We start from the raw sequence: 21,589 nt of genomic DNA, 5'->3' as shown, positions 1-21,589 counted from the left end.
CCGAGAGAGACAAACATTAAAGAGCATTTATTGGTGTTGGCAGCGGACGGAGCTGCTCGGGCTCCCTCAGCCTTGGCCCAGACGTTGCTTGTGGGGTGCGTGGGGGGGTCCACCAGCTGTGAAAAGTCCCAGGGGAGCGAGCCTGCCCCCCCCGCAGCCCCCGGCCCCCCATGTGCAAAGGAGGAGCAGCCCGGGGCGGGGGGGGCAGGGGTTAGCACCATTTGACGTAAGGTTTCTTTCGGGGTCAGTGCCCAGGACAAGGGGTGCGGCACTGGAAGGGGGGGCATCCAAGCGGGGCAGGGGGGGTGCGAGCAGAGGCTAAGGGAGAGTGGCACTGGGTGACTTTTCACAGACACCCCCTCAGCTGCCCCAGCCGACCCCCAAGCTGGGGTGGGGGGCAGCCATGCAGCCCCATGCTGGCTGTGGGGTGCAATGGCGCTGAGCCGCCCCCCCCCCATTGGCAGGCAGAGCAGCTCCCAGGGTAAGTGCACTTGGTAGCGCCTGGGCAGGGGGCTGAGGGGGCTGGCTGGAGACCCCCAGCTCTGGGGGCACCCCGGGACCCCACACAGCTGGCAGCCCCCCCATCTGGGGCAGGATGTGCCCCCCACTGCCTTCCCGGTGCAAGGGGCTGAGCAGCACCCCGCAGGGCATTTGGAGGGGCTAGGGCTATTCCAGTGGGGCAGTACAGTCTGTGGGGTGCCCCCCCCCGGTCCTTGCAGGGCTGTCACCCCCACCCACCCTGTCCTGCTGCTGGGTGTGTGTCCCCCTGCACCCCAGTTCCACCCCAGCTATGGGGATGATCTCCCCCATGCCAGGGCCAAATCCTGCACCACCCCCCTCCCCGTTTCCCCTCCACAGTGCTTGGGCTGGCTCCCCCCACCTCACTCCGTGCCCCCATACACAGCACTGGCCACATCCCCATCCCCATTGGGGATGGGGTGGGGGGCTCAGTGGGGATGTGGGGTCACTTCTCCGTCAGCGAGAGCTGCAGGATCCGCTGCAGCTCCTCTTCCTCCTGGCGCGTCCGGCGCTCGGCCTCCTCCTGCTCCCGCGCCGACAGCGCCATGGCCAAGCGCAGCTGCTCCGCGTAGCTGGGGAACAGGGTGCTGGGCCCCCCGCCACCGCCCCCCGGGGCCGGGCTGACAGGGGGCTGGGGGGCCGCCGTGTGCTGGGGAGTCCTGGGGGGCAGCAGGGTCTCAGCGGGGGTCCCTGCAGGACCAGCACCCACTCCCACTTCTCCCGGGGGGCTGGCCAGACCTTACCAACCTGTCTCCTCGGCGGCTCTCGTGCGACATGGGGTGGGTGCCTGGTTTGCTGTTGGTCAGTGCTTCCCAAATGGTGACCTGTGACCGGTGGCAAAGGGGTGCCTGGAGGGTGGCATCACCCCCCAGCAACCCAAAACCTACACCCCTGCCATGAGCTCTGCCCCTGTGCCACGGGATGCAGCAATGGGGCAAGGTGGGGTGAGCATCCTGGGGCAGCACTGGGACAGGATGGGCAGCGGGTCCCCCAGCTGGGAGGGGGACAGGAGGAGGCGGGGGGGTGGCAGTGCCCACCTGGTCATACTCGCTGCCCGCTTCCAGCAGGCTCTGCTGGATGGCAAACTGCAGCAGGTCATCCTCGTCCTCCCGCAGGGCGTCCTGGTGGGTGCCCACCACGCTGTACCCCCGCGGCACCTCAAATAGCGCCGGGTCCATCTCGCACGCCCGGCACGAGGCTGCGGGGAGATGACGGGCATCATCATGGCCGGTGTCCCCCCTACCCCGCCAGCTGTGTCCCCCCACAGCACATACTCAGGGAGCTGGAGCTGCTGACGCTGGAGGAGTCGCTGCTGGGCGAGGGCGCCTCGCTGCTGGGGCTGTGCCGCAGGGAGCTGACGGGCTCGTCGCACCCGTTGAGGTTTCCGAAGGTGATGCGGGCATTGAGGATGTGGAAGATGGGTATTTCTGTACGAAACGGGAACAAAAGAAAAGCAGGGAGGGAAGCTGGCTGCGCTACCCACCCCAGTGGCAAAGACACCCCTTCTTGTACCAATCTTGACGGGGAAGCCGGGCGGGAGGCGCAGGGTGATGAAGTCCCGCAGTTTGGCGAAGAGCGCGTTGCTTATTGCCATGAGGTCGATGATGGGGGCAACCTGCTCGCAGAGGGACAGCGGGTGGTCCTCGCACAGCCACAGCTTCGCCTTGAACCTGCTGGGGACAGGCACCGGGCTGGGGACCCCTGCCTGCACCCCCAGGGGGGGACAACAAGGGGAGGGTCCCCAATCTGCTCCTTCCCCCCTCACTTCTGTGTCTTGGTGGTGAGCTCCATGGGTCGCCCCATGTCCCTGTTGCCCAGCTCGAAGTTGGGGTTGAAGTACTCCTCGGGGGTGATGGCGGTGGGGTTGGCGTGGCTCAGAGTCTGTGTGATCAGCGTCTGCGGGACACCTCGGTGGGGTAACAGTGGGGTCTGGCCATGGGGCCCCCCACCCACCGTGACCCCCAGAACACTCACCCCATTGTTGGGCCCCACGTGCTGCTCGGCGATGCCCAGGAAGGATTGCAGGGGGGTCTTGCTGCCTGTGGCAGAGGGGGGGTGAGGACCAGAGCCGGGCCCCTGTCCCCCCCCAGCCCCCGCTGACTCCACCTTTGCTCTTGCCCTTGTGCTGGTCTGAGAGGTGCTCAGTCCGCGTCCGTGTGATCAGCTCCACGTTGGACGCACCATAGACCTGGCCGAAGAGGGGAAACACCAGGGATGGATGCCACCAGATATGGATATCCCCCCCAAACCAGCCGTAACTCCCCCAGGAGGCTCACATCCCCCTGCCCCTCACCTTGGCCTCGTACCCATTCACCATTTCAGTCTTTTCACTTCTCCAGCCCAGGATCCCAGACTTGTTCCTGGGGTGACACAAAGCACCGTGATGGTCTCATTTGAACAGCCCAGGGTCTGAGGACCCTGGGGGGCTGCACATCACTGCAGGTGGGGAAGGTGGTCTTGGTGCTGCCCCCAGCCCACCTCTCGAAGGCAATGTTCTTGGTGTCGAGCTGGGTGGTGACGACGGGGGCCGTCAGCCGCCCCATCACCTGCTCCTCAGTGGGCTGCACAGCAGCCAGCAGCACCTCCTGGTCGTGGCCAGCCAGGGCCAGGGTCTCCGAGTAGACCACCCTCCGGTCGTGGTCAATCTCCATCACCACCGCGCTGGTGTCTGGGGGAAGGGGGAGGTCAGAGTACACAGGGACAACCACATAGGATCATTTTGGTTGGAAGAGACCCTCAAGATCGAGGCCAACCATAACCTAACTCTGGCACTAACCCATGTCCCTAAGAACCTCATCTCTGCATCTTTCAAACACCTCCAGGGATGGTGACTCCACCACAGGGCAGCCTGTTCCAGTGCTTGACAACCTTTTCCATGAGAAATTTTTCCTGGTACCCAATCTACCACGGTCCCCACCACATCACCCAGCCCTGCTGCAGTGCCAAGGGGCTCTCCTGCTGCTCCCCGGCAAGGGGGGACACCTGGGTGCCAGCTCACCTTGTCCCCGAAATACAAAGCTGCGGTTGCCCCGCTGCCACGTCATATGGTCAAAGCCCAGCAGCGTGGTGTCCACCCGCAGGTTCTGGCCACTCTTCCACACCTTGTAGGTGTCGCTGGGGCAGATCTTGGACACCAGTGGCACTGGGGAGAGACACCGATAGCCCAGCCAGGGATGGGGCCACCCTGCAACCCCGGGGGGGCTGCCAGCACTGAGCTGGGTGGGACATGTGCCCGAGAACCCAGCAGCTTGGCAAGAGGGGGGTCTGCAAGCTTGGCGTGTAGGGAAATAAGAGGACAGGCGCCCCCCACCCTGGGGATGGGGATGGATGCTGGGGCTGGGGGCAGTGCCGGAAATGGGGGAGGCTCTGGCAGGAAACTCCTGCTCCCCCTGCCACACTCTGCCCTGAGCTTACCCCAACTGGTGAACTCCCACTTCATCTCCACATAGAAGTCCTGGGCCTGCGGAGAGCGTGGCAAGGTCACGAGGAGCCCCTGGCCGGGGTCTCCATCCCGTCCTGATGGCCCCTCCAGAGGGACGTACCTTGCGCAGCTTCTCTAGCAGGATGGGGATCCCAGCCAGGCGTTTGATGGCTCTCTGGTAGTCCCGGTAGCGCAGGACCAGCTGCACCAGCTCCAGGTCACGGGTGCTCACAGCCTCCTGCAGGACTGCAGGGCAGAGAGGAGCAGTGACCGGGGGTGGCACGGCACAGCCTGCCACTGCACAGGAGACACACGCATGCACCACTGTGAGAGCTGTCTCTTGGGAGCTGCAGCACCAGGTTGAGCGTGCCCATGCCCGTGCCCATGCCAGGGCAGCCTGATGGCCGCCCAAAGCAGTGAGTCCCCCTCCTCACCTGTCCAGCCGCTGCGGTTCTCCTTGCCCACGTCGGCGCCATGCTTCAGCAGCACCCTGGCGCACTCGAGGTGGCCCAGCGTGGTGGCCAGGTGCAGCGGGGTGCGTCCTCGGGGGTCCAGCTGCTCAATGTCGGCCTGCCAGGAGGTTATGAGGCTCAGGGGACACGGGGGTGGCTGGACCTTGCCCCCCGCACCCTCCTGCAGACACAAGGCTGCCAGACAGAGCAGCCAGGGAAAGCAGCAAACATTTGCTGGTATCTCAGAGAGCATCCCCATCCCTGTGTTCCCCTACGAGATGCACATGCACCGCACCCCAAAAAGCTCCCCCTCCTCCCCGCAGCCACCGCCAGCTCCATGGGGACGGCAGGGAGAGTGCGGTGGTGCTACCAGTGCCCGGCACAGCTCGGCAAGGTCAGGATGGGCTGCACCCACCACACAAGCACGGAGCAGGAGCAGTGGGGGCCATGGATGCCCCTGGTGCAGTGCATGGAGTTCTGCACGGCTCAATGCAGCTGCAAGCTCGGGAAAACCCCCCACCTCTGGGATTTGAAGTGGGGGGAGCTGCTGCCCAGTTGCCAGGCAGCAGCTGCCGGCAGCCCCCCCTGCGCCGGGGCCGGGAGCGCGGCGGGCGACGACGTGGGCTGCGGCGGGCGCACGTGTTCCCCTGCCTGAGCCGGGGGTGGGCGGCTGCGTGAGCGGAGCGGCTGCTGGAGGATCCCGGGGCCCCGGGGAGCCGCACGTTGGGGCTGCCGTTGTTTGTGCCAAGCCCGGAGCCTGGCGCCCAGCCAGCCCCAAGGAATCCCTCGCCCGCCAGCAGCCGTGGTGGGTGCCACGAGCACCCATGGGCTCTGCTCCCCGCACAAGGTGCAGCATCGCACCCAGGGATGGGGGTACAGCTTGGGGCTTGATGGAGTGGCAGGGGAGGCTCAGCCTCTGACCCCCCAGCACCGAGCCAGAATTCTTGTGCCTGGAGAGGAACAGTTGGATGCTGCCGGGGTAGGAGGCAGTGGGGACAAACCCCAAATCAGGCCATGAGTTTGGGCGTGCTCCTGGGAGCACAAATGTGGGGTGCAGCACCCAAAGGTGCCAGCTGGGACTGGGCATCCTGGAGGTGTTTGGGGCTGGGCAGGCAGTGGGGTGTGAGCTCAGAGTGTGAGCTCTCTGATGCCCACAGCAAGTCCTCATCTTTCTCTTGGGCATGTCCTGCTGTCCCTCTGACCCAGGGATGTCCCCATCCCTGCCCAGGTTGTGGACATCCCCACGTTCCTCCTCCCTGGGGGCTCCCCAGGCATTGGGACCCCCAGTCTGCCCACACTGCCAGAGCAAAACAACCCCCCAGTTCCCCAGGAGCCAGCATGCTGCTCTAACACTCTCCAGGCGACTGCTGCTTTTTAATTGCGCTAATGAAATGACTCTAATTAAAGCAATCACCCCCCAGCCGGAGGACGGGTGCTGCAGGCTCAGCTGGGCTCCCCAGCCGCAGCCCTGCCCCAGCACCAGGCGAGATGAGGGTCCCCGCTCCGGGCACATGGAGCCACCCCCAGGGGACATGGCATGACCCAGTTTTTGCCAGCAAGAGCTCGATCCCGGGCCCTGGTGCTGGGATGGCTCCAGCTCGGGGGCTGTGGCACAGAGCTCCAAGTGCTGCCCGTCCTGGGGCTGTGACACCCCCCGGGGATGGGGACAGGGATGGGGATGGTTTTGGGGTGACAGCGGTTCATCACAGCACCACAGCTCAGCCGCTCCTCCTCCTGCGCCAGGCAGGCGCACAGCACAGCACGGCCCCTCTGCCGGGGTTGTCACCGGGGTGGGGGACCTTAGCGTGGGCACGGACCCAGCCCCTGCTCCCAAGTGGCAGCAGGGGACACGAGACAGTGCACAGAGGTGGCCCCAGGTCCCTGCCATGCATGATGGGGCAGGCTGCAGTGTGGGGTGTCCTGACACGACAAGCTCTGTGTCACTGCTTGCCGTGTCCTCATGCTGTCCCTGCCACAGGCACCCACTGGCCCTCGCTCCCCAGGTGGAGACAAGTGTGGACAAGGACCTCATGCTGACAGTTCAGGGTTGACCCACACAGGGCCCTTATGGGGACAAAGAGAGGAGCAATGCTGCCAGCTGCCTCAGCGTTTCCCAACCCCAAACAGCTGCACATGGAGCGGGGGGGGGACCCTGGGGGTGCCACTGTCCCTGTGCAGGTCCCTGGGGTGGCTGGAGAGCAGAGCCCCCGGGTAGGGGGACACCCAGCCCCCAGCAGCACACAGCACCAGCTCCAACCCGGTTACCCGGGGGATGCTCTGGCCAGGAGAAAGGCTGAGACTTGCCCACAGATGCCCTGGACAAAGGTGGCAGGTTCAGCCTGGGCTGGCCCCCACCTGCTTCCAAACCCACACCTACCCTGGGGTCTGACCCATGGGCCACCCCGTGAATCCCTGGTGTGAAAACAGGGCTGGCTTTGGTCTCACTCTGTAAAGGGCCATGGGGTTGGGGGGGTCCATGGCAGAGCCCCTCCACTGGCCAGGCGTGGGGAGTGGGTTAGAAACCCGCTCTGCAGACGAGCAGGGCCAGAGCCACCCTCACAGCCCCTGCATCTCCCCGTGCCCGCCGAGCCGCCGCCGCTGCTGCCTGCACCCAGCTTTGATCTGTGCCGCGCCGGGCTCCTGGGAAAAATGACCCCAAATTACCACGGAAACAAAACCACTGGCAATGGGGTGGGGGGCCAGGGCGATGCTTGCGCAGCCCCCCCGAGCTGGCCCCCACAATAGAGGCGGGTGTGGCGGGAGCCATCGCCTGCATCCCAGCAGGAGCATCGCGGCACAGCGGCCCCCTCCCCTTTCATGCATCACCGGGGTCCATCCAGCACGGCCCTCAGCACCCCAGGGTGCTGAGAGCTGGGCTGGGGGAGAAGGGATGCTTGGCACAGCCTCATGGTCGGCCTCCCTCCAGTGCCTGCGGTTTCCAGTGTCTTCGGGGTTGGGTTTTAATTACCTGAAACGCAATGCCACTGGGGAGAGGGAGGCTGGGAACCTGCCTGGGGACATGCCCACGGCCCCACTCTGTCACCAGCAGGCTGGGAGAGTTCCCAGGCTGAAGGGCACAGTGGGTCCCCTCACCCTGTGAAGAACCTGCTTGGCATTCAGGGGCTGGGGTTCTGCACCCTGGCAGCATCAGGGCCCTGTGTCTCCCCGGAGAGGGGCTCAGCCTTATGGTGGGGAGCTGGGGGCTGCACCACAGCAGGGCTGACAAGCACCCCAAGAAGTGGCACAGGGTTTGGGGTGATAGGGACCCACAGAGGCCTAGCAGGGAGCCGGGCACACGTGGGGAGGGATGCTTGGGGCTGCATGTGCCAGTGGATGCAGGGGACCCGCGGGTGGTACCCACTGCTCTGTGCCAGCCCTGGGGGCAGTTGGCACTGTCCTGGCGTGCAGAGGGACACACGACACCCCCAGAGCCATGTCAGACCCGAAAGGCAGCCCATCCCTATCATCATCTTCATCTCCATCCTCATTCCAGCCCCGAGCAGAAGCCCGGCTGCATCCCGGCAGCATTGCATCAGCCCCGAGCCGAACCGGGCCGTACCGGCGCTGCCCCCCCCGTCGCCGCCCCACCTGCTTGGCGCTGAGCTCCCGGTCCAGGTCGCGGGCGCGGTTGTGCCAGACGAGGTAGTGCAGCGGGTACCTGCCCTCCGGCCCCTTCCTGCCTGAGCAAGACGCGAGCATCCTCCGTGCATGCTGGAGCGGCGCGGCGGGCGCGGCGCGGGGCGGGGCGGAGCGGGGCAGGGGGGGCGCGGGGCGGGGCGGGCACGGCACCTCCCGCCCGGTGCTTCCCCCGCGCCCCCCCGCCCCGCCCGGCCTCATGGGACTTGTAGTCGCCCTGTCCGGCATCGCCCCCTTCATCCTCCTCCTCCTCGCCGCCCCCCGCCTCTCCGCACTGCTCGTTCTGTCACCGCGGCCCCCGACTCAGCGGGGGTGGCTGCGAAGGGTCACCCCGCTGGCACTCAGACCCCCTCCAAGTCACCCCCCAGGTTGATTTCCCCCCTCCCGGCTGACCCCCGTTTCCCCCATGGGTCAGCAGGTCCGGGCACAAGACGGAGCAGGGGTGAAGGGGGCCTGGCGGGGTCCGGGCAGGGGTCAGGCCGGGGACTCCAAGCTCCCCCCCCCGGCAGCAGCAGGCGCGGGCCCCCAGCCCCGTTTCCTTTTCCGCCTGCGTTTCTCCGGGGCGGGCGTCGCATTTTCCGGCTGCCGCCCGAGAACAATGCGAGGCTGGGCCTCCGCCGGCCGTCTCGGCCTCCTGCCGGCGCCACGCTCCTGGCCCCCCACCCTGCTGCCCCCCACCCTGCCATGGGGCCACTGCCGAGCGGTGCATCCCCCTTGTTATTATTCTCCGCTCAGCCATGACAAAGGTGGTGGTGGTCGCATCCCCCAGCCCTGGTCCCCACACAGCATCCCCCATCTCCTCGCCAGCCCTGCTGCCCCATGACGTCATGAGCCGTCTCCCAGGCAACCAGCGGTGAGGTCACCCGTGGCGCAGGCCGTATAGCCTGGTCCATGGTGGTGGGGTGCAGGATGTGACCCCGAGCTGGTGGCTCCTGCCTGGGGTGGCTGTGCCACCAGGGTCTGACTTCCACAGTTGCCTGCAGGGCCCCTATGGTGACACTGGGGTGTCCCCAGCTGCTGCAAGCCCTTGTGGGATCCCAGAGAGGGAAACAGACCCCAAATGGGTCCCACTCCCTCCAGGCATCCCAAAATCCCTTGCTGAACACCCCAAGGAGGCTATAACCCACCCCACTAATCCCCAGTGCGTTGTCCTGGACTGGGGCTGCGATCAGGACCAGGGGGTACCCAGGAACAGGCGCATGCCCCAAACCAGGACTAGGGGATATTCAGGAGCAGGACCAGGAGCAGGATCAAGGGGATGCTCGGGAGCTGGACCAGGGAGATGCCCAGGAGCAGGCTGGGTTGTGCAGCACCAGGCAGGGCGTGCTGAGCGTTGGAACCAGAACCGGGGGCGGATACCCAGAACCGGGACTGGGACCGGGACCAGGCTCTGTCCATGGCTGGGCGCGGGAGCAGGACCGGGCGCAGGAGCAGGCTGTGCTGGGGGCGGGTGCTGCCGTGGGTGCGGATGCAGGTGTTGGCGCGGGAGCGGCGCGGTGCGGGTGCGGTGCGGGTGCGGTGCCGGCGCGGGGCGGGGCGGTGCCGGTGCCGGTGCGGGGCGGTCGCGGCGGTGCTGCCGGTGGCGGGGCGGGGGCGGTGCGGCCCCTCCTCCGCCGGGGCCGGGCCTGCGCCGCTTCCTGCGGAGCCGCCGGGCGCTGGGAGCAGCCGGCAGCCCCCGGCGCGCCGCGGCCCCGGGCCCCCGCCGCCCCCGCCCCGCCCCGCCGCCCGGCCCCCCGCTCCCCCCGGCGGGTCCGGGGGCGCCGCCGCCCCACGCTGGCGCAGAGGCCCGGGCCCGGGCCCGCCTCGCCGCTGAGGATGTCCCGGAAGGCGCCGCGGGCGGAGGTGTGCGCCGACTGCAGCGCCCCAGGTAAGGGCCGCCCCCCCCGGCACCGGCCCCGGACCCCCCGGTACGTCCCCGCTACGGCCCATCCCCCCGCCAGGTTCCTGCGCCCCTCCGAAGGGGCCCATCACACCTCGTGCTGCCCCCCGGAGCCTGCCCGGCAGCTTTGCCTTGTGCCCCCCGGTACGGCCGCGGCACCCTCCGCTGCACCCCGTGGTGCACCCCATTGTATCCCCATGAACCCCCTCTGCACCCCGGGGTGCAGCCCCCGCGCTGTGCTCCCAGGAACCCCTTTTGCATCTCCTGCACCGGTCTCTTTGCACCCCCTGGTGCACCACAGGATCCCCGCGCTGAGTCCACTCTGCGGTGCACACCCCAGGGATCCCCGCTGAGTTCCCTGCTCTGCCCCCAGGAACCCCCTGATGTGCCCCCAGTGCACACCCCCCGGGGCCTCCTTGGTGCACCCCTTTTCCCCCCCAGGATCCTGCCAGTACACCCCAAATGTGACCCTGGCAAGCCTCGTTGCCCACCTCAGTGCCGCCCTGGTGCACCCAGTGTGCCCCCAACGCCCCCCATGCACCACCCACAGCCCTCGCACCCTTCAGCGTGGGGGCTGCTGGTGCAGACTGGGGATGTGCCGGTCGGTGGCAGCAGCACCGAGGACCCTGCAAATGGCAGGATGGAGGGGGGACACCCTCCTGCGACCCCAGCACCCCGCTGCCAGCACCCATGCTGGCGCGACGTGGGCTCGGCGGTGCAGCAGCGTGCTGCAAGCCAGAGCCTGAGCCTGGGCAAGATGATTCCCGTCCCTGGCAGTGCCAGTGCCTGCAGGCCCCACGCCAGATATGAGCCTGTGGGTGTCACGGTGGAGCTGGACCCCCAAACTTTGTCCACAGCAGGGCAGGACCCCTAAACCAGCCTGAGCAACCCCATGGCGATGAATGAACGGGGCCCAGCAGCAAGGCTTGCTCCAAGCCGGCCCCAAAAAGCTGCCCGTGGGCCAAGGCTGTGCCGAAATTATTCCGGCCACGTGCCAAGGGCCGGATCCTGCCAGGAAAGACAGCGGCACGCGTGGGCGCGGGGCTGCCCTGCCTCCGGGTGCGTCCCCCGTGCTGGTGGGTGCAGGGGTGCCCGGGGCGGTGCCGAGGCTCCCGGCCAGGGCGGGGAAAATGGAAACCAGTTTCTTCCAATCTCTTATCACCCGGCAGCCATGTGAGGAAATGAGTTATAAAGTCCAGAGGCCGTTTCCTACCATGCCGGCAGCACTCTTTGCCGTCACCAGGGATGCACTGGCTGGCTTGGCGTGGTGGGGTGCCGGTGGGGTGCCCTGGCCCCTCTGCCCGGGCACCCTTGGCTTGATCCCGCTCCACTGGCCTTGTGCGGGGTCACCAGCCAGCTCCAGCCCTCCCATCACCAGTATGGGGACGAGTGCAGGGGGTCCTGGCATCACCCTGCATCCCAGCGAAAGGACGGAGGTGGCGAGAGCTCCCTTGGGCTCCAGGATCCTCCCAGGGTTTGAGGTGTCCCCATCCCAGAGCCACCACCTTGTCCACCTGCATCCCGCTGCATCCCAGCTGCCCCTGCAGCGGGACGGGGTGCTGCCCGGGGGGTACCCCAGATCCGCCTGGTTGCGGGGCCACAGGCAGCCTTGCCGACCCGCTCCCCCCGCGCAGAGCGTCCTGTTCCCGGCGGCCTCCGTGGGCAGCGGACGCGAAGGCACAGATGCCGCCGCGCCGGCTGCCAAGGCTCTGCCATCTGTGTGTGCCGGGCTGCCAGGCTGGGGGGGCCACCACTCCCCCCAGCCACCCCACCTCAGCCCTGGGGCACTGCAGCACTTGAGGGCTGAGTGACACCCAAAACAGGGTCCCCAGGGCTCTGTGGGGGGCTTGGGGAGGGGGGTGGGCTGGGAGCCCGTGGGGAGGAAGGAAGCAGGGGGAGGCCTGGCCGCCCACACACCTTCCTCTGCGGGGTCGTGGGGCCACCGTCGCCCCCTCGGAGCCATCACGGCCGGCCAGTGCTGCCACCACCTTGGGCTCTGCCCCTCCGGGCTCGGGGCTCCCCACTCCCGTGGGGCAGCATGGTGTTTGTGTAGGACCTACAGAAGCAAGGGGTGGTGGGGCTGGGCAGAGGCTGGCAGGGCTCCCCTGCAGTGCCCGGGGAGGGTTTGGCATCATCACCCTGTGCCTGGCTGTGTGTCATGGGAGGGGGCTGTGACCCAGTGGGGGACCCCACATCCTGTCCTCAGTGCAGCTGGGGACAGTTGCAGCCCCACAGCCACCCCGCGGGGCTGGACCCACACTGGACCAGCCCCAGGACCCATTTTGGGGTGCTGGTTTTGGGGGCTACCACCCAGCTGGGAGCGGGGCCCCTGTGGGTGACGGGGCCAGTGCCAGCACGGGGCCGGCGTGGCCGCTCAAACGGCCCTTTGTTCCCGGCAGGGACACAAAGGGCTCCAGTCGGTCGGGCTGGGGCCGGCAGCCGGGGCTGGGGGGGTATGGCAGCGTGGGGGGGCTGTGACACCTGCCCTGAGAGCCGGGGTGCCCTGTGGGGCCGGCCTGGGCTGGGTGCCGAGACTGCAGAGCTGGTGACCAGCAGACATGGGAAGCCACGGGCTGGGGTGCCCACCCACTGGGGTCGCGCTGACCCCATCCGGGAGCCCCCCGAATGCCCAGCGGGGGGCTCAGGGGGTGCGCGGCCTCGACGAGTGCTGCAGCAGGTCATGGTGCCCTGCTCAGAATGTGCTGCCACGGGGCTGGCATCATCCCTGCCACCGGCCGCCCTCCTGGTGGGGGAGGCCAAATCCTGCCCCCCGCTTTTGGCTGGTGCCTGGTTGCTATGGGAAACCTGTGGGTTTCCCCTGGCGATGGGCTGAGCCCCTCGCCATCGCCAGGGAAATGGTTGCTATGGCAACGCATCCCCCCCACCCCCCGGCAGCAGCGGAGTGGATGGGGAGGGGACTGTGTGGGGAGGGGGCCGCAGCAGCGGGGACAGCCGGTGACACCCCCATGCCACCCCATAGACCCCGGCTGGGCCTCCATCAACCGCGGGGTGCTCATCTGTGACGAGTGCTGCAGCGTCCATCGCAGCCTGGGCCGCCACATCTCCATCGTCAAGCACCTTCGCCACAGCCCCTGGCCTGCCACCCTGCTCCAGGTGGGTGCTGACCCCATGGGGACACAGGGGAGGGGACACACAGGGACCCCCAACACCCACCAGACCCCGCCTGCCCCCCACAGATGGTGCACACCTTGGCAAGCAATGGGGCAAACTCCATTTGGGAGCACTCACTGCTGGATCCAGCCCAGGTGCAGAGTGGGCGCCGGAAGGCAAACCCCCAGGACAAAGTGCAGTAAGTGCCCCCCGTGGCGTGGGGAGGGGAGTCTGTGCTGGTCGGGCGCCCCCTCCTCACCCCCTGCCATCCCCACCAGCCCCACCAAGTCGGAGTTCATCCGCGCCAAGTACCAGATGCTGGCCTTTGTCCACAAGCTGCCCTGCCGGGATGACGATGGTGTCACTGCCAAGGACCTCAGCAAGGTGGGGTGTGGGATAGGGGTGCATGGAACCCCCACTGGTGGTGGGGACGGACCCCCCAGTTACCCACCTCTCCCTTCCTCAGCAATTGCACTCGAGTGTGCGGACGGGCAACCTGGAGACCTGCTTGCGTCTGCTCTCGCTGGGCGCCCAGGCCAACTTCTTCCACCCGGTGAGCGCCGGTGGGGATCATAGGGGTCCCTGGGGACAGAGCTGGGCTTGGGGGGGGGTCCCAGAGCCCTGTCCCGTGGGCAGGCTGTGGGGCTGAGCCCGCCCGTGCCCGCAGGAGAAGGGCACCACACCACTGCACGTGGCTGCCAAGGCGGGCCAGATCCTGCAGGCAGAGCTGCTGGTGGTCTACGGCGCCGACCCTGGGGCACCCGATGTGAACGGCCGGACCCCCATCGACTATGCCAGGTGAGGGTGGGAAAGGGGGGGGTCACCCCTGCCTGCACCCCCCCCAGGATGGGCATCACCCCTGCCTGTCCTCTCACAGGCAGGCAGCCCAGCACGAGCTGGCGGAGCGGCTGGTGGAGTGTCAGTACGAGCTGACCGACCGACTGGCCTTTTACCTCTGCGGCAGGAAGCCGGGTGAGTGGGGGGGTCCCCAGGGTGTGGGCTCAGCCCCGGGGGGGCGCAGGGCCCTGCTCACCACCCCTCTCTTTGTGCAGACCACAAGAACGGGCACTACATCATCCCGCAGATGGCCGACAGGTGAATGCCCGGCACCCGCGGCCCCGCTGCCCTGTCCCGTGTCCCCCGAAGTGTCCCCGCTGGGCCGAGGGGGGGACCCTGGTCACCTCCCTGTGACCGGCGCTGGAGAATCCCCAGGGGGTCGGGTGGGGGGGGGTTCCACGTGCCCAGGTGTTTAACATCCACCTTTGTCCTGTTCTTCCCTCCGCTGCCTTCTCCGGAGCGCAGGGTGCGCCCAAAGTGCATGGCACAGAGGTATTGTCCGCTCGGCTCTCGGCTCCGGGGGCACCCCCGTGCCGCCGGCGCGGGCCCCCCCTGCAGCCCTGGCCGCTCAGCCCAGCCTGGCACCCGGGGGCACCCGGGGAGGGGGGTCCTGCTCTCCCCCTGCCACCTCGTCCCCCTGTGCCTGCCTGCCAGCCCTATTTGGTGAAGCCCCCCATGCCCGGGGAGGGGTCCCTGTCATGGTGGGGTGCAGCTGGGGACCGATTCAGTGGAGATGGGCTGGGATTAACCCCCACTTTGTGTCTCCTGCCTCCCTGTGCCCCCCCAGCCTGGACCTCTCGGAGTTGGCCAAGGCAGCCAAGAAGAAGCTGCAGGCGGTGAGTGGGGGCCGGGCAGGGCTGAGGGGGTCCCATCCGCTCCCCCCATCCTGCCTGACGCCGTCTCCCATCCCGCTGCAGCTCAGCAACCGTCTGTTCGAGGAGCTGGCCATGGATGTGTATGATGAGGTGGACCGCAGGGAGAACGACGCAGGTGAGCGGGGGGCGCGGGTGCAGCCCCCCAGGGCTGGGGCTGGGTTGGGCGTCCCGGCGCGGGGAGGAGCAGCCAGCGGGGCCGTGGCTGAGCCCGGAGCTCCCCCCCAATCTGGATCCGTGTCCGCTGGGACCGCAGGCCCCTCCTTCCTCATTCCTCTGGCCGAGGAGCTTTTCTCGGCGTGAGGGACCACCGCTGGGAGCCGGGGCTGGGGTGCTGCTGGAGGTGGGTGCTGGGACCCCCCAGGGACAGGGGCTTAGCCCAGAGGGGTGCCCTTGGCTGGGGGGTGGCGGGGTGGGGGACACCTCATTTCCATGGCAGGGTTGGCGCTGATAGGCACGCCAAACCCTCTGCGCACGGGCTGGGGGGGCACAGGGCTGGTGCCCCAAAGGGCGAGGAGTGAGGGGTCCCGGTCGGGGGGCGCAGGGGGGATCCCAGCCCCGCGGGGCGGCCGGGGGAGGCGATTCCCGTCAGCCGGGTTGGGCTCCGCTCCCAGCCCCGGCAGGTTGGCCCCGCGCCCGCGCCTGCGTCCTGCCGGCTCCGCTGCGGCCCCAGGCCCTGCAACCCCTTCCCTCCCGGGGGGTCCGGCCCCTGCAGCCCCCCGGGCTCTGACAGCTGTGCCTGCCCGCAGTCTGGCTGACGACGCAGAACCACAGCACGCTGGTGACGGAGCGCAGCGCTGTCCCCTTCCTCCCGGTCAACCCCGAGTACTCGGCCACGCGCAACCAGGTGACCCTCCAGCCGGGATGGGATCCCCCGCCTTGCACCCAGAGCCCTGCTCACCCCCTTTCCCCTCCGCCTTCCCAGGGCCGTCAGAAGCTGGCCAGGTTCAACGCCAGGGAGTTTGCCACCTTGCTCATCGACATCCTCGGGGAAGCCAAGCGCCGGCAGCAAGGGAAGAGTCTGCTGAGCCCCACAGGTGAGAGATGGGGGGCAGTGAGGGGGGGCCAAGCATCCCCCCTGCCCTGTGCTCAGCACCCCTCTGCCCTCCCCCAGACGCCCTCGACTACTCACTGCGGAGCCAGAGTGACCTGGACGACCAGCACGACTACGACAGCGTTGCCTCCGACGAGGACACGGACCAGGAGCTGCTGCGCAACGCTTCCCGCAACAACCGTGCCAGGGTGAGCCCCGGACCCCCACCCTGCACCCCCCAGCTCTGGGATCCTGGTGCTGAGTCCCTCTCCGCACAGAGCATGGATTCCTCGGACCTGTCGGACGGCCCCATCACGCTGCAGGAGTACCTGGAGGTGAAGAAAGCTCTGGCCGCCTCCGAGGCCAAGGTGCAGCAGCTGATGAAGGTGAACAACAGCCTGAGCGATGAGCTGCGCCGGCTGCAGCGCGAGGTGGGTGCGAGGCCGGCGGGGCCCCCCTTGGCGTGTCCCCCCTTCCCGCTGATGCCTCCTTACCCCTCCACCACTGCAGATCCACAAGCTGCAGGCAGAGAACACGCAGATCCGGCAGCAGACGGGCCCCGCGCACCCAACCCCGGCCCCCAGCGAGCGGCCGGAGCACGGACACCCCCCGGGCACGGCCCCCCCGCACCGCCGGGACCGCCAGGCCTTCTCCATGTATGAGCCGGGCTCGGCGCTGAAACCCTTCGGGCAGCCGGTGGAGGAGCTGGTGACGCGGCTGCAGCCCTTCGGCACCGGTGTGAGTGTGCTGGGGTGGGCGGGTGGGCGTTTTTTGGGGTGCAGCAGCCCCCCAGGGTGCTGGGGTCCATCCCCATGGGGCCGTAACCTTTCGTGTGTCACCAGGAGGTGGAGGACGAGGCTCTGTACTCCATGCACATCCCGGCCAGCGTGTACCGGGTAAGGGGGCCGCAGTGGGGGCGGCTCCTGCATGGGACATGGTGGCCTCTGCGCTTTCCTGGGCCATCCCATCCCCCCATTGCCCTGCACCCCCCGGGTCAGGCTGGGGACCTCCCCGTGGGACGGTGGCCACAGGATGTTCCTGCATGCAGGGCGGTGGTGTCCCCTGTGCTCGTCCTCCCCTGCACGTCATCAGAGTTGGCTCCGGACCCTTCCACACCCTGTTGAGCACCCGCTTCCCCTCTCTTCCCCCTTCCAGATCCGGAAAGGTCCGTCTGCCTCCTCGGTGCCCTTTCCCCCATCCTCCCCGCTGCTCTCCTGCCCGCCTGATGGTGCCCGGCACATGGTGACGTACCGGGGCTGGGGGAAGATTCTGGGGTGGGGGGACCCCAGCCCTGCATGTGGACACAGCTCTGCAGGGCCTGACGCTGCTCCTTTTCCCTCCAGAGCAAGCTGGACCGGCACGGCAGCGGCACCGACAGCGACTACGACAACACACAGGCGGGTGAGGCCCTGATCAGGTGAGTGCCAGGGCTGAGGACTGCGCTGGGGACATGGGGACACGGGGGTGGCGCTGAGCCCAAGGGCCTGGTGGGTCCCTGCAGCATGGAGGGGAAGCGGTTTGTGGAGCTGAGCAAGGACGAGGATTTCCCGCACGAGCTGGACCCGCTGGACGGGGAGCTGGACGCTGGGCTGCCCAGCACCGAGGACGTCATCCTCAAAACGGAGCAGGTCACCAAGAACATCCAGGAGCTGCTGCGGGCAGCGCAGGAGTCCAAGCACGACAGGTGGGGCTGGGGCACAGCCACAGGGTCCTTCTGGACCCCCCTGATCCCAGCGGCTGCGTTCACATGGGGCCATCCCTGCCACCCCATGGTTGGGAGCCATCACCTACCCCCACGCTCACCCCCTCTGCTTGTCCCCAGCTTTGTGCCCTGCTCGGAGAAGATCCACTCGGCTGTGACGGAGATGGCGTCGCTCTTCCCCAAGGTAGGAGGGGTGCGTGGTCCCTACCAGGCACCGTCAATGCCCCCTTGACACACATCCTGACGCCGCTTCTCTGCCCCGCTGCAGAAACCGGCGCTGGAGACGGTGCGGAGCTCCCTGCGGCTGCTCAATGCCAGCGCCTACCGGCTGCAGAGCGAGTGCCGCAAGACCGTGCCCCCCGAGCCGGGCGCCGCCGTGGACTACCAGCTCCTGACCCAGCAGGTCATCCAGTGTGCCTACGACATCGCCAAGGCCGCCAAGCAGCTGGTCACCATCACCACCCGTGAGAAGAAGCAGTGAGCACTGACCCGCGTCCCCCCGCCCCTCCCCGGCCCCGCGCCCTCCGTTTCTCCCTCCCCTCCAGCACCCGGAGCGTGGCTGCAAGTGGCCTTTAGCCCATGGGGAGCTGAGGTGTGGGGCGAGCCCCTTTGTCCCCCCCATGTTGCCGAGGAGCTGGTGCTCAGCCTGCGGGGTGGGTGCCCACGTCCCCCTGTACAGACCCCTGCCCGCCCTGTGGCACGCGCCTAACTTATCCTGTACATAGCCTGTGTAGCTGTCCGTGGCGGCGGTGGCCGTGTACCCTCCGCCTCCCCACAACGCCCCTCGCTGGGCGGCCGGTACCCCTGGGGCCCCCTGCAGCATTACACTGGACTGGGGCGCCCATGGGAGCCCTCCCTGGGCGTCCTGCCCCCCAACCCCGGGGCTGCGCTCCCTACTGTAAGATGTGTCCTTGTACATTTGTATCAATAAAGGTGTGAGCATTGCACGGGCCCCGGCTCCTGCGGCAATGGGGGGGTCCTGGCCCCCCCTTGGGGCGTGGCTGGAGGGGGTTCCCCCCCCCCCGGCCCCAGGCAGGACTTGGCCACATGTTCCTCCCGTTTCACCCAGTCCCCTTGGCCCCAGCGCTGGTCACGCTGTCCCCGTCACAGCCCCGCCGCTCGCCCAGCCCCGGGGCCGGGCTTCCCCAGCACAGCCCCGCCATCGCTCTGGGAACTGCCGAGCACCGGGAGCCGCTGCCCCATGGTGTCCCTCGAGGGTTTGGTGGCTGTGGCTGTGGGGCTCGCTGGCCTGGGCCTCCTGGCCTGGTGCCTTTGGGCAGGAAGGCTGGAGGTGCCTGGAGCCTGGGGTGAGGAGGAAGAGGAGGGGATCCCCCTCATCGCCAAGGACGGCTTGTGGCGCTGCCGACTGCTGTGCAAGCCCTCGGCGCTGGCCCAGCACCTGGTGCGGAGCTTGGGGCGGTCGGCGGTGCTGCGGGGAGGCCGCTGGTCGTGGCCGCGCTGGCCACGGCTCCAGATGCTGCGGCAGCTCCTGCAGCCACCTGAGCCGGAGCCGGCGCTGGCTCGGGAGCTCCTGCAGCTGCCCGACACCGGGCTGGTGGCCCTGGACTGGCTGGTGGGGCCGTGGGGAACCGCGGGTGCTGGCGCGGGGGACTCCAGCCCTGTGCTGCTGCTCATCCCCAACGCCGCTGGGAAGGTGACCGGGGCGCTGCTGCAGCTGGGGCTGCGGGCGCTGGAGCGGGGCTTCGTCCCCGTCATCTTCAACCGCCGGGGGCACAACGGCTGCCCCCTCACCACCCCCCGGTTCCAGCCCTTCGGGGACCCCAGGGACCTGCGGGAGGCGGTGACGTACCTGCGCTGCCGGCACCCCGCGGCCCCGCTGCTGGCCGTCAGCGAGGGCTCGGGCTCGGGGCTGCTGCTCGCCTACCTGGGGGAGAGCGGCTCCTCCAGCCGCCTGGCCGCCGCCGCTTGCCTCTCCCCCGTCTTCAGCGGCCGGGACTGGTTCGAGGCTGGGCTGCCCTGGCTCTACGAGTGGCCGCTGCTTCTGCACCTCAAGCAGGGTCTCAGCAGGTTAGTGGGGACCCTTGGGCATGGGGGGGGCTGGGGAGGGGTGCCCCGGGAGTCCCTCGGTCATCCCCCGGGGTGGGTGTTTGCAAGGGGTGCCGCTGGCAGCACCGGGAGCGCAGCACGGGGGCAGAGGTGCTGAGAGCAGCAAAACGCGCTGGTTAATGAACACCAGCAATGAGCCAGCTGCTGCAGGGCCGGCGCGGCCACCGCCGGGGCTGGGGCAGCATCTCGGGGTCCCCGGCTGGGAGACGGGTGGGTTGGCAAAGCCCCGGTGCTGCTCTGGAGCCCGGCAAAGGGAACTGAGCAGGGTTGGCCACCCCCTTTGCCCCACTGCTTGGCGCCAGCACCCAACCCCAGGTGTCTGCCCTGTGGGGGCCGAGGGGCGTCCATGCCCAACCCCCAGCCTGGCAGGGGGCTGTGGCAGCTGCCCCCCCACCTTCCCCTCCATGCGCTGTGTCCCCATTGCCCAAAACAGCTGCACTGGAGTGGGCCAAGCGCCAGCGTGGGCTGGGACGGGACACAAACCGCCCTGTGCCAAGACCTTGAGCAAGCGGCACCTCCCCAGGCAGTGCTGATCTGGGGGCCCCACTTGTGGACAAATGAGGTCCAGAAAAACAGCAGATAACCCCCCAAAACTTCGGTGCAAACAGGCACCAGCTCGAGCCTCAGCAGCGCCCGGGGCGTGCAGCCCGGCGCAGTGTTTACTACAGGGACGCAGTGTGGTGGGGGGGGAAATTCTGCTGGCCAGGTGGCAGTGGGGAGGGTGGGCAGCAGGGTGTCCCCCCCCATTTCCCGATACCCATTGCAAATGCCGCTGTCACGGCAACAGAGCCGAGCGCTGGCTGCCTCCCGTTGCCATGGCGCCTGGGCTGGCACAGGTTGCGCTGCAGGGACCCCCCCAGCATCCCCAGCAAGGCGCTGGGACCCCCAACCCAGCTGCAGGGGGCTCGAGGCCCCCCCCACGGCGGTCACTTAGGGTGTCCGCGTCCCCATGGCAGCCGCCCCATCCCGCAGGTACGCGGGGTCCCTGTCCGAGGCGCTGGACGTGGACAGGCTGCTGGGCAGCCGCTCGCTGCGGGAGCTGGAGGAGACGCTCTTCTGCCGGACCAGGAGCCGCCCCACCAGCTGGGACACCTACTGGGAGCGCAACGAGCCCCTGCGCGACGCCGACGAGGCGGCCGTGCCGGTGCTGTGCCTCTGCAGCGCCGACGACCCCGTGCGCGGCCCCCCGGCCCGCAGCCTCCCCACCGAGCTCTTCCGCAGCAGCCCCTACTTCTTCCTGCTGCTCACCCGCCGGGGGGGACACTGCGGCTTCCCCCGGCAGGGACAGGGACGCTGCTGGGGACACGAGGTCGTGCTGGAGTATTTCAAGGCCATGGCCGAGTTCCTGCGGGCGGAGGAGAGGAGGAAGGGGCCGCCGCGGCCCCGCGGGTCGGGGGGTCCCGCCGTCGAGCCCCCCGTCTTCACCTGGCAGAGGTCGTACACCCGGTAGCCCGGTGCCGGGGGGCTCAGAGGGGCAGGCAGACACTCCGTGTACTAAAATTACTTTATTACAGTTGATTTTTTTTTTTTTAACATTTCCTTTGCTATGATACAAAGGATACTTACAAACAAAATATTACATATGACCTTATTTTTTTTTGTTTTCTCTTCTCTTATTTTCTGACAACTTGGTAACAGCTTTAAATGCACAATCTATACAATTAATACAGGTTATATATGAGCTATAATGTATGTTGAACCAGAAGAATACCAGAATACTGACAATATACTGTACATTAATCCTTACCAGTTAGTGCTCGTGGCATTTTCTACAAGAAGGAAAACGCACACCTGTAGATTCACTCATACCAGCTGGTGCTACCAGACACAGAAGCAGGAAGGAGTTTAATTCCCCTGGTTAAATCCTTCACGGCCCATCACCATGGTGCTGGGCCTGGAAACCTCAGACCAGTGTTCATAGTAAAACAGCAGATATGTGTGGGTTTTTTGTGGTTTTGTTTGTTTCTCTACCTAACGCCCTGTGGCACAGCGGCCGCCGGGCTTTGCTTTGTCTGGATGATGCCCCAGAGCTGACGGCGCTGGGCGAGCTCTTGTTGGGG

At 67.7% G+C, this 21,589-nt stretch overlaps 3 protein-coding genes across 10 annotated transcripts; 2 read left to right on the top strand and 1 right to left on the bottom strand.

Annotated features, from left to right (window-relative positions):
- Positions 1–869: 869 nt before the first annotated feature.
- ANKRD13B (ankyrin repeat domain 13B) lies at positions 870–8,101 on the bottom strand. Of its 5 annotated transcripts, none has more exons than XM_082068603.1 (15): positions 7,981–8,101; positions 4,375–4,510; positions 4,062–4,186; positions 3,934–3,979; positions 3,518–3,661; positions 2,998–3,187; positions 2,813–2,879; positions 2,626–2,707; positions 2,494–2,558; positions 2,285–2,415; positions 2,032–2,189; positions 1,794–1,946; positions 1,557–1,717; positions 1,263–1,343; positions 870–1,178 (listed from the first exon to the last, which is right to left on the bottom strand). In XM_082068603.1, exons 1-15 carry the CDS (start codon positions 8,089–8,091, stop codon positions 948–950), a joined length of 1,881 nt encoding a protein of 626 aa, XP_081924729.1. In that variant the 5' UTR covers positions 8,092–8,101; the 3' UTR covers positions 870–947. The 5 variants fall into 5 exon arrangements, with proteins under 5 accessions (XP_081924729.1, XP_081924731.1, XP_081924730.1 ...); XM_082068605.1 differs by having other exon boundaries at positions 870–1,091; XM_082068604.1 differs by having other exon boundaries at positions 1,267–1,343.
- Positions 8,102–9,739: 1,638 nt separating this feature from the next.
- GIT1 (GIT ArfGAP 1) lies at positions 9,740–18,407 on the top strand. 4 transcript variants are annotated; one of them, XM_082068849.1, is made up of 22 exons: positions 9,741–9,895; positions 12,888–13,021; positions 13,105–13,217; positions 13,297–13,402; positions 13,485–13,571; positions 13,686–13,816; positions 13,896–13,990; positions 14,071–14,113; positions 14,321–14,347; positions 14,643–14,691; positions 14,773–14,845; positions 15,477–15,574; positions 15,653–15,764; positions 15,842–15,969; positions 16,039–16,191; positions 16,271–16,498; positions 16,603–16,656; positions 16,916–17,002; positions 17,104–17,177; positions 17,262–17,444; positions 17,583–17,646; positions 17,731–18,407. In XM_082068849.1, the coding sequence occupies exons 1-22, from the start codon at positions 9,844–9,846 to the stop codon at positions 17,941–17,943; spliced, it is 2,304 nt and encodes a 767-aa protein (XP_081924975.1). In that variant the 5' UTR covers positions 9,741–9,843; the 3' UTR covers positions 17,944–18,407. The 4 variants fall into 4 exon arrangements, with proteins under 4 accessions (XP_081924977.1, XP_081924978.1, XP_081924975.1 ...); XM_082068851.1 differs by lacking the exon at positions 16,603–16,656 and having other exon boundaries at positions 9,740–9,895; XM_082068850.1 differs by lacking the exon at positions 14,321–14,347.
- A 118-nt stretch (positions 18,408–18,525) lies between these two features.
- On the top strand, positions 18,526–20,981 carry ABHD15 (abhydrolase domain containing 15). The gene is made up of 2 exons (XM_082068853.1): positions 18,526–19,490; positions 20,502–20,981. The coding sequence occupies exons 1-2, from the start codon at positions 18,664–18,666 to the stop codon at positions 20,977–20,979; spliced, it is 1,305 nt and encodes a 434-aa protein (XP_081924979.1). The 5' UTR covers positions 18,526–18,663; the 3' UTR covers positions 20,980–20,981.
- Positions 20,982–21,589: the final 608 nt, after the last annotated feature.

The sequence above is a fragment of the Streptopelia decaocto genome (genome assembly GCF_964273445.1).
Source record: "Streptopelia decaocto genome assembly, chromosome: 18".
Lineage (NCBI taxonomy): Eukaryota > Metazoa > Chordata > Aves > Columbiformes > Columbidae > Streptopelia > Streptopelia decaocto.
Note: the sequence above shows the minus strand (reverse complement) of the source record. Positions and strands in the feature narration are given on the sequence as shown.

What these genes read in the sequence shown, in the direction of transcription:
- ANKRD13B (XM_082068603.1), bottom strand. Translation starts at nt 8,091, where the DNA reads ATGCTCGCGTCTTGCTCAGGCAGGAAGGGGCCGGAGGGCAGGTACCCG. An exon ending in CTTTGTATTTCGGGGACAAG is followed by an intron (nt 3,188 to 3,517) that starts GTGAGCTGGCAC and finishes CCCTTCCCCCAG; the next exon opens with ACACCAGCGCGGTGGTGATG. An exon ending in TGAATGGGTACGAGGCCAAG is followed by an intron (nt 2,708 to 2,812) that starts GTGAGGGGCAGG and finishes CTCTTCGGCCAG; the next exon opens with GTCTATGGTGCGTCCAACGT.
- GIT1 (XM_082068849.1), top strand. Translation starts at nt 9,844, where the DNA reads ATGTCCCGGAAGGCGCCGCGGGCGGAGGTGTGCGCCGACTGCAGCGCC. An exon ending in CGCCGACTGCAGCGCCCCAG is followed by an intron (nt 9,896 to 12,887) that starts GTAAGGGCCGCC and finishes GCCACCCCATAG; the next exon opens with ACCCCGGCTGGGCCTCCATC. An exon ending in TCCCGGCCAGCGTGTACCGG is followed by an intron (nt 16,657 to 16,915) that starts GTAAGGGGGCCG and finishes TCCCCCTTCCAG; the next exon opens with ATCCGGAAAGGTCCGTCTGC.
- ABHD15 (XM_082068853.1), top strand. Translation starts at nt 18,664, where the DNA reads ATGGTGTCCCTCGAGGGTTTGGTGGCTGTGGCTGTGGGGCTCGCTGGC. An exon ending in CTCAAGCAGGGTCTCAGCAG is followed by an intron (nt 19,491 to 20,501) that starts GTTAGTGGGGAC and finishes CCCATCCCGCAG; the next exon opens with GTACGCGGGGTCCCTGTCCG.